The 10,180-nt window shown below is 44.4% G+C and overlaps 2 protein-coding genes across 2 annotated transcripts; one reads left to right on the forward strand and one right to left on the reverse strand.

Moving 5' to 3' along the window:
• Positions 1 to 1,613: 1,613 nt before the first annotated feature.
• LOC136459619 (norbelladine synthase-like) lies at positions 1,614 to 2,559 on the reverse strand. Its single transcript, XM_066459455.1, has 2 exons — positions 2,328 to 2,559; positions 1,614 to 2,211 (listed from the first exon to the last, which is right to left on the reverse strand). The coding sequence occupies exons 1-2, from the start codon at positions 2,509 to 2,511 to the stop codon at positions 1,907 to 1,909; spliced, it is 489 nt and encodes a 162-aa protein (XP_066315552.1). The 5' UTR covers positions 2,512 to 2,559; the 3' UTR covers positions 1,614 to 1,906.
• Positions 2,560 to 5,983: 3,424 nt separating this feature from the next.
• LOC136459620 (G-type lectin S-receptor-like serine/threonine-protein kinase At2g19130) lies at positions 5,984 to 9,914 on the forward strand. Its single transcript, XM_066459456.1, has 2 exons — positions 5,984 to 6,195; positions 7,528 to 9,914. The coding sequence occupies exons 1-2, from the start codon at positions 6,018 to 6,020 to the stop codon at positions 9,738 to 9,740; spliced, it is 2,391 nt and encodes a 796-aa protein (XP_066315553.1). The 5' UTR covers positions 5,984 to 6,017; the 3' UTR covers positions 9,741 to 9,914.
• Positions 9,915 to 10,180: the final 266 nt, after the last annotated feature.

The raw sequence follows: 10,180 nt of genomic DNA on the forward strand, positions 1-10,180 counted from the left end.
ACTGTCACAAAAGGCATACATAGAAAGAATCTTAAAGAAATTTAGTATGCACAAATATAGTCCCTCACCTGCTCCTATAGTCAAGGGCGACAGATATGGGGATTTTCAATGCCCCAGGAACCAATATGAGATCGATCAAATAAAAGCGGTTCCATACGCTTCAGCTGTCAGAAGCTTGCAATATGCCCAAGTATGTACGCGCCCAGACTTGGCATTTGTTACCGGGTTACTTGGTAGATAGCAGAGCAATCCTGGAACAGAACACTAGAAATTAGTAAAGAAAGTCTTACGTTATTTGCAAGGAACGAAAGGCCTCATGATGACGTATAGAAGATCTGATTCACTCCATATAGTGAGATATTCAGATTCTGATTATGCGGGAGATGATAGAAAATCCATGTCTGGATATATATTCACTCTCGCAGGGGGAGCTATTTCATGGAAAAGCTCAAAGCAAACCGTCACTACATCGTCCACAATGTATGCCGAGTTTGTAGCGTGTTATGAGGCAACGAGGCAAGTGAACTGGCTAAAGAAGTTCATACCTGGTTTGAAGGTGGTTGACGACATCTATAGACCACTTAAGTTATACTGCGATAATAATCCAGCAGTACAGTATGCTCACAACAATAAGTCAAGTGGTGCTGCCGAACACATTGACATAAAGTATTATGTTGTGAAAGATAAAGTCCGGGATCATGTCATAAGTCTTGAGCATATAAGTACCAAAAAGATGCTCGTGGATCCGCTTACAAAAGGCTTACCACCCAAAGTGTTCAGAGAACATGTAGCCGACATGGGTTTAAGGGAAAGCCTATAATTCCTAGACAAAAAAAGGCCCAAAAGTTAAATATCTATTTCAGAACAGAGTAGTGTGTTGTAGCTGTTAAATCTATCGGCAATTGACCGTGACGATGAAATATGCTCTATGCGCTAATCTGTAATGGAATGAACAAAAGTAAATGATATGAAATCAAAAGATGGTAGGAGATCAAGGGAAAGATTGTTAGATTGATCTCAATCCCAAACTGGGTCCAACGGCCCAGTTGGGCCTTTGATCCACACCCTGATCGGAGGCGCCCAGCCTACTATGGCTGGAGGGTCCCTGTCACACTTCGCAATAAATAGAGGTGGGGGCCGGCGGCTCTAGTCACGAGGTTCGCCTGAGCCGACTTCCCCACCGACAAACCCTAAACCCGATCTAGAGGGCGCACAGCCAGTGACGGAAAGCCACCAGCCGCGCCACCACCGGACTGCGTCACCGCGACCACTGCACTGCGCCGCCACCCGTCTTCCCCGATCATCGCTGCCCTAGCGCAGACACCGACTCCATGGCGGACGCGAGCGGATCCTCCTCCACTGCGGTGTCAGGTTTGACACGTCCATCTTCTACCCCTCCCTTTCTCTCGTTTTACCTACCGTTACTGCACTAGTAGATGTTCTAGGATTCATGATTCTATTCAACAGCAAGTACCCGGCTAGATCTATGCTTCTAGTGATCCTATAAGTATTAACAAGAGTCAATGCGGTACTTTAAGACCGACAAATCCAAGTGATTTATTTAACTCAAGATTGATGGTGGTGAATCTTGATTCATGAAAATATCTTGCCATAGCTATAAAACAGTGAATATGGCTGACTAGTGTCATAGACCAAGCCAAACAAAAAGTATCTCGGTTCCGAATTATAAGACGTTTTGGTTCTTTTTGTACATAAATTACTTTTGCTATATATCTAGACATAATATGTATCTAAATGCATAGCAAATGCTATGTAACTAAAAAAGTCAAAACGTCTTATAATTTTATATGGAGGGAGTATATTTGAAACACAACCCAAAAGCTCTGAAACTCTAGTTCATTTGTCTCTCATGATAGACTTGAACTCCGCTCTTGAGATTTTTGTTTCAAGAGGTTGCTTGAGGGATGACATTCTTCTCCTTAGCATGCTCGGAAAATTTCTCAGCCGTTGCAGCCAATGGTGCCGTGCTGACCATAGCTTCAAGTTCTGGGTGCGCATCATCAATCTCATACTCGATAGTCGACCTTATCACCGACGAGTTGGGCCCTTTTGAAATTACCTCAAACCGTATCATGTAGGCCAGGAACCCCAGCTTCAGAATATCGCCATCTATGGCTTCTGCCTCCTTGATAAAGTTGTCGTTGTCAACTTTGATGAACTTCTCCTTGTAACTCTGCAGCCCAGGAATCCCTAGCAAGAGCAGAGCAGAGCAATTAAATGTTGCTACTACTAAACTATATGTTAGCATATGCAATATCAAAGATTATGGCAGCCACGTGTCTTTATACAAATAAAGTTTGTCTCACCAGGAGGAAATGTTAGCTGCAAGATGGTACCAACACCGCCGTCGCCGCTGACGAGCTCGACCTTGGCGAGCACGTGCGGGAGCAGCTCCGGCAGGAGCTCCGCGGCGCGGAGCGTGCCGTAGATCGCCCACAGCTCGGAGGCAGGGACGTCGGCCTCGTGCTCGTGGACCTTGCTTCCCTTCATTCCTAGTTCCTCGGCCTTTCAGCTGCTGCGGTGTATGTGTTAGGTGAGCGGCCTGTGGAAGCTCCCCGGTGTGCCTGCTGCATATATACAGACAAGCCAGACTATACCGAAAGACAAGCTTATCTTTTCTGCTTGGGATCTCCAAGAGCTGATGCGGCCAGACTGAGCAAGGCTGGCATTTGGCTGCATCTGCCCCTCATCAAGACGAACAAAGAGTTATTATTGCCTGATGAGCAGGCCTGAGATATTGATTACCATATGTTTGGCCGCCCTGAACCGGCCGAAGTCAGTCACTTCTTGTGTAGTCAGTCACTTGGCCGCCCTTATTTGTTTTTTAGCAAGCTTGGCTGGTTTGGGACGACACATTTGTTTGGATACAGTCCGTGTCTGCTCCCTCTCATCATAAATACTCGTCGCAACTGATTTTTTCTATCGATCTTTAACTTTAACCAGCATTTTGTTCTTATTAAACTGAAGTTGTTATAACCATGATAATACGAAAATGATTTTAATAAAATATAAATATATGTTTTCTATGTTTCTAAATTATTAAATATTTTAGAAACTATTGACAGCCAAAGCTTCAAAATTTTGATTGGATTTTGATCAAAGCATCAAATATTAGTGACCGAGTAGAATATATCATGTTCTCTGTTCTAATTGGTGTGTCCTATTTACTTATTTATTTGGGAAAGATATGTTGTGTCCATCTCTCTGATTAATTGGAGTGTCCTATTTACTTACTTATTTGGAAAAGATACTTTTGTGTCCCTCAAATACGCCGGCAGACGCTTTTGTATTTAGTTTTTGCCACTAAGCAGACATGTCGCGCCACTTATTATGTACTTCCTCCATTCCAAATTATATGTCGCTTTGACTTTTTTTTGATACATCAATTTGCTATGTACAAACTCGTCCCTTGTTTACGTAGTGAGTCGCCATCTCCAGCTTTAGCTTGGATGGAATGGGCAGCTTCAGCGTAGGGTCATGGTTGCCCGATGAGTTGGAGCCACTCTGACTCGGAGCGATGGTGGGGAGGTCAAGATGCTATAGTGCTGGATGGAGGATGGCATGACTAGCACTGGTCACTTTAGGACCTCTTTGGCACGGCTTATGCTGGCTTTGGCTTCATCTATTTTGCGTAAATCGAGGCACTGTAGCGTGACGTCGTTTTGTAAGCCGGGGTTAAAATGAACTAGAAGCCGAAAAAACAGTTTTTCTGGCTTCACCGGCTTTGGCTTCACCGGTGAAGCCGTTTTGGATAAGCCGTGCCAAAGAGGGTTTTAGTGTGCGTGTGGTGAGAATGACGTGCGAGCTGACATAGGGTCCCATAGAACATGTCGCTCGGGTGCATGGGGGTGAGGCTGAAGTATGGGGATCTAGGGTGCGATGGGAATGTTGCTCGGACGCATGGGTGAGGCTAAAGTATGGGGATCTAGGTAAGAAGGAATTTTGTTATAGTAGAAAAGAAAAGAATGTAAGCACAACAGGTTGACATAGGGTCCCATAGAACAGAGGTGATTCTCACTGCAAGCAATAGGAGCATTGTGTCAAATATGTCATCTATCCCATTTTGTCCCATCTCTCCTAACAAACAAAGATACTACTTCAGAAAGTTCATCACCGTCGGTAGTGAAACGTCGGCAGTGACTGCCGGTTAAGAACTAATGGTGATTAATATGCTATCACTGTTGATTTGGCGTTTGATCCGGCTGTGATCATGGCATGGTCACCACTAGTATACCTCTCAAATTCCATGACAATCCTCTGTGGCGTTGTTGTTAGATAGTACTATTAATTCTCCTGTATAGATTCTCTTAATGTAGAACGCAAGATAATTCTCGCAGCAACGCGCGGGTATCGTATAGTTAGCTAAACACCTCTAAAAGAGATCGAATTGGAATTCCATATCTCTCACTAAAAAAAAGGTTGTTGGCAACCGCAAGGCGTCCAACGACGTGAGGAGAGGCCCTCTGCGCATGCCGTTCCGGCCAAGAGCGGGGCAGCCTCCCCCAGGGGCTGGCACTGGCACGGCCACGCTGCCACCGGCACGCAGGAGAAGGTGGCGTACCCTTACGCCGGAACCGACGCGACATTGAAGCAGCCCGCGGTGTGGAACGGCAAGGTTACTTACTGCTGATGGAGTTGGAGCACGCGGTGGCGCGCACACAACAACTACTCCCACGAATGTGAACAGCCTGCCCACACCACAAAGAGGACGCCGCGGATTTCTGCTACCCGGATGAGCCAGAGATGTCGACGGTGAGCTGCGTCGCGAGCAGAGCAAGAGACGTCCACCGCACAGCCTCGATGAAGACACCACCTCGACGGGCTTGCGACGCGGGTCAGGCCGACGGCCAACCTCCTGACTGACACAGGATGCTTTGCCCCTGCTCTGATCCCTATCGACGGCCGACCGGAGGGGGCGATGTGGGTTCGGTACTGTCGAAGTGCCAACCCAGCCAGCGGAGTTAGCACGGCCAGCCAGACTTGGCTAAAGCTGCAGGTGCAGAACAAATGGCCGGCTGCCTCTGGTTCTCTCTTGACTGCACAGGGGACATGCTGTATGACTCTGTGATCCTCACCGAAGACGACGATCAGCGGTCCACACACGCCAGATCACCGCCAACCACATGAGGAAACAGAAGTAGTACAGTAGGAATCATAATCTATAACCATCGTCCAAAAGTTGACTGAATAAAAATCTCAATCTAGCTTCAAAATAATTCTAGAGGATATGGAATGTTGTTTCCTCCACGTTTTGAAAGAGCGCATCTTCTTTCCTCTTTGTTTTGATGGTTCCATTACAAGGGCATACTGGCATGACAACAATGTTAAGCAGAATCACAGATTCATATGGCCGGCACTAATTTTAGAAGGGAAAAAAAGATGGGAAGATCAGAGTGATGAACAAAAAATCGATGGCCAAAGAACCAGAGCAAGTCAACAAGTCTGCTAAATGCCAAAGCAGTAAACAGAGGACAAGCCGTTGTCGCGCCGTAACCATTGACCACAGACGCAGTCTCATAAATTATCCAATGTCAACCCCGCTCTTTCAGAGTTCACACATCACTTCTTGTTCTTGATCCTCGTCCTGGTCCCTCTTTTACTGATTCAACAGTAATAAGAGAATAAAGACAATAGTGCAAGTCAGCATAATAATCACTGGCCAGTATTAACTGACAACCAGAATTGATCCTTTTGTTCAGAATTAAAAGGGGATAATGTCCACTAAAACTGCACGGCAGTGTAGACATCAAAGGCCGTCGGAAGTCAAAACTAACACTTCTTCTCGCCTAACAAACGAAGCTCCACACCAACAACGATAAATACAGTTCTTCCAAAAAAAAAACGACAAATACGTAGGAAGTTAGGTAAATGTCACGAATCACGACTAACATGATCAGATGATGCGCATATAAACAGCCAGTGTGTTTGTGAGTTCACAACTACTTCCTTCTCGCCTCAAGAACTGAAGCCATCTTTCTTTTACTTCGATTTTGCAAATGACGATCTGGCTTTCTCCATGTGCCATATCCTTACTTTTACTCTTGCTTTCTCTTCAACAATCTCCATCTCAGGCCTCTGACACCGATACCCTCACTGCAAACCAGCAGCTCTCTGGTAACCAGAAGTTAATCTCTCAGGATGGCAACTTTGCGCTAGGATTCTTTCAGCCTGCAGGTAAACGCCACCCCCCCCCCCCCCCCCCCCCCCCCCCCCCCCCCCCTTTTTTTTGGTGTAGTCATCCCATTAAACCAGTGATCCAGCTTAAGTAGCTGGTCAGCGCAACTATAAACTATAATACAATCGCATTACGTAATCGAGCCCTATCTGGCAGGATGCACCTATTTTAGCTAGTTCATGTGCTACTGTGTTACAGTCACGTGGAACATGCTCTATTTCTGATGAGTTGAACTGCAAGCCGGTCGTTCGAACAGGATAGTGCCTGATTCACCTGCAATGCATCTGTTTCCAAGATTATTCTTCCCATTCCTTGGGCACGAGCAGCTCTAACTCCCTGAATGCACGCAATCAGTTCAGAGTGCATAGCATCACTCGCATGCCCTAGTCTCCCAGCCCCAGCTTGGATTACATCCCCTTCATCATCACGGATGAAAGCCCCAGCTCCATAGCCCTGATTTCCTCAGCTTGCCTTGCTGATACGAAGAACAATTCTGAGGGCTCCCTTCTCCTTCCCCCTTCCCGGATTTATTTCCTTACCTCACTCCACCAATGTTACAATAAAAACAGTTTCAGGTCAGCCCTATTTTAATCACACGCCTCATGTTATAGTTATACAAATGAACAAAATGTGAAGCTCTTGAAGTGGTTAGCAGGAAAACTAATTGTTAAGGTGATCTACTGTACTATGGAGTTTCACTTCCAACCAAGATTGTCACAATCCTAGGCTGAAGACAGCATTACGATCCTAGATTGAGTAGAAAAATGGCACCCTAGCCAGAAGCTTAACTTCTTTATGATCTTAGAGAAAGATGAGTACAATCTTAATCATAATTTACACACGGTTATATAATATTCATATCTGGAACTATAATTTGTATTTGCACCATATTTTTGTAATGGAAACATTTAAAACACGATACTTATCATAATATGCACATAATACTATGCATTTTTTTTGGCCAATCTGCATTTAATTGTTGCATAGCCATCGTATCAATGAATGCAAAATAGCTCTAGAGTGGTGCTAAATGACAAAACAAAAAACTAATACCACAACTGAAATATGTGGTACAATTTGAAAATACACTATTTGATAAAAAAAATAGGATTAGACATTATGATTCAACCCTATATTTAGATCCTAACATGGCACCTCTGACCGTTTCAAAGTCGAAGTTCTGGCTACCTTGTTTCCAACTCCATCGGCTCTCGAAAGTCAACCCAACCTTTCAAGACGACTACGGAATTAGTAGAATGTAAGAAGTTTATATTCATGTGGCATAGTTGGTCCTATTATATGACCTTTTTATTTCTATACTATACTTGCAGGGGAAGGATCAAATGGCAAATGGTACATAGGCATTTGGTACAATAAAATCCCAGGACAAACTATAGTGTGGGTAGCTAACAGAGAGAAATCAGTCTCTGATCCAGTCTCTTCAAACCTAATCATCTCAGACGATGGAAATCTTGTTATTCGACTTAACAATTCTGAATCTCCAATGTGGTCTACCAACATTAAGAACAACACAGCTCCCAATTCCACGATTGCCACGCTGCTTAATACTGGGAACCTTGTAGTCAGACATAACTCCAATACCTCCATTGTGTTGTGGCAAAGTTTTGACGATTTCACTGACACTTGGCTCCCAGGAAACAAACTCAGCCGCAACAAGAAAACCGGCATCGTCAAACAGATGATCTCTTGGAAAGACCATGGTGACCCAACGCCTGGAATGTTCTCCATTGAGTTGGACCCAAAAGGCTCACCACAATATGTCCTCCTATGGAATAGGTCGGTAGTGTACTGGGGTTCCGGTAACTGGACAGGGAATTCATTCAGTGGTGTACCAGAGTTGTCACCTACAAATTCATATCCCAACTCAGCATATACATTCCAGTTTGTTGATAATGATGAGGAAACATACTTCGCTTACTATGTTACGAGTGATGCAAAAATATTTACAAGAGCTATTGTTGATGTGTCAGGTTTGTTCCAGGCTTTTGTATGGATAGAAGCAGCACAATCATGGGTGACTTTTTTTACGCAACCAAAAGCTAAGTGCAGCGTGTATGGAGCATGTGGGGAAAACAGCATGTGCAGTGAGAATGCTGCATCATCATGCAGTTGCCTCAGGGGCTTCATTGAGAATTACCCAGACAATTGGGTATTAAATGACCATACAGGAGGCTGTAGGAGAAACGTCCCATTGAAATGTGGAAACAATGGCTCCATGAAGGCAAAGCAAGACAGATTCTACCTGATTAATAGTGTGAAGCTGCCTGATAATGCACACGTTGTCGATGCTGCTAACACTCATGATTGTCAGTTAACTTGCCTCAACAACTGTTCTTGCACAGCTTACTCACATAATGGCACTTGCTTGGTTTGGCATGATCATATGATGAATCTTCAAGACAATACTGGTGGATCAAGTGATAGAATCTTTATTAGATTGGCTGCATCAGAAATACCCAATTCGGAAACCAAGAAATGGTGGATAATTGGTATAATCATTGGTGCATTTATCATTATAGGTCTTGGGGTGACCATTGTACACTTTCTCCATAAAAGAAGAAGAATCAGTAGTATAAATCAAGGTGACGGGCCTATGATTAGATTCAAATACAGTGATTTGCAGTTTCTGACAAGAAACTTCTCGGAGACGTTGGGTGCAGGGTCTTTTGGGTCTGTTTTCAAAGGGGTTCGACCAGACACAACTACAGTTGCAGTAAAAAAGCTAGAGGGCTTTCATCAGGGGGAGAAGCAATTCAGGGCAGAGGTGAGCACCATCGGAAATATTCATCACATAAACTTGATTCGGCTACTTGGGTTTTGTTCTGAAGGAGCCAAGAGATTGCTAGTCTATGAGTATATGCCCAATGGTTCCCTGGATAAACTATTGTTTCGTGATAGTTCTATCAATTTGAATTGGAAAATAAAGCATCAAATTGCCGTAGGGATCGCCAAGGGTTTGGCTTATTTGCATGAGGAGTGCCGGGATTGCATCATACACTGTGATATCAAGCCGGAAAATATACTGTTGGATGCTTCATATGTTCCAAAAGTGGCAGATTTTGGGTTGGCAAAGTTACTAGGTCGGGATTTTAGCCGAGTTTTAACATCTATGAGGGGCACTGTAGGATATCTTGCACCAGAATGGATAAGTGGTGAAGCCATCACAACGAAGGCAGATGTGTTCAGCTATGGAATGATGCTTTTTGAGATCATATCAGGAAAGAGGAATCTGGAGCATACAGAGGCAACCATGGAAACATTTTTTCCTGTGTTGGCTGCGAGGAGGCTTCTTGCTGGAGAAGTACAGACACTGTTCAGCTCAGAGTTGATCGGTGGTGTCCATGTAGGGGATCTAGAAAGAATATGCAAGGTTGCTTGCTGGTGTGTTCAGGATAGTGAAAGTTCAAGACCAACAATGGGGGAGATTGTCAAAATTCTGGAAGGTCTGGTAGATGTTGAACTGCCGCCGGTTCCAAGATATCTTGAAGTTCTTGCCCAAGGCATAGAGAATGTGGGATTCTAGTACTCTGAGCCAACTAAGTGAATAGGTTAACTTACAAGGAATACCCTACATATTCTATTTACATATGAGGACGATCATATAATGTAATTACGATGACTATGGTGTAAAGCTTCTTAAGTGAACCCATCCTTCCTTATTATGAATTGGGAAACAAAAATAAATCATAGTTTGGTACATTTGAGTTCTACTTTTTTGCACCAGGTCACCTCTGTGATTCTGTTCCTGTAATTAGCGAATGGCTCCTAGACCGGCTGTTTAGGATGTCCCAGTAGCACCCTCGTGTGCTGGGCTCGATCCCCCATGGGACGAATTTGCCAGCTGAGGTAAAAAAAAACTCTCGCTTGCCCCGCATTCCCAAAGCACAGGTCTAAGGCCCCGCCCATTCACAGGGAGCCGCCGTGTGAGAGTGAGGCATGAGGTTCAGGGGTTTTCTCGGCTTC

Source organism: Miscanthus floridulus, chromosome 6, assembly GCF_019320115.1.
Source record: "Miscanthus floridulus cultivar M001 chromosome 6, ASM1932011v1, whole genome shotgun sequence".
In the NCBI taxonomy this organism is placed as follows: Eukaryota; Viridiplantae; Streptophyta; class Magnoliopsida; order Poales; family Poaceae; genus Miscanthus; species Miscanthus floridulus.

Excerpts from the sequence above, each read along its gene's own strand:
- LOC136459619 (XM_066459455.1), bottom strand. The coding sequence starts at position 2,511 with ATGAAGGGAAGCAAGGTCCACGAGCACGAGGCCGACGTCCCTGCCTCC. Across the intron at positions 2,212-2,327 it reads GCAGCTAACATTTCCTCCTG|GGATTCCTGGGCTGCAGAGT; the intron begins GTGAGACAAACT and ends TGCTCTTGCTAG.
- LOC136459620 (XM_066459456.1), top strand. The coding sequence starts at position 6,018 with ATGACGATCTGGCTTTCTCCATGTGCCATATCCTTACTTTTACTCTTG. Across the intron at positions 6,196-7,527 it reads AGGATTCTTTCAGCCTGCAG|GGGAAGGATCAAATGGCAAA; the intron begins GTAAACGCCACC and ends CTATACTTGCAG.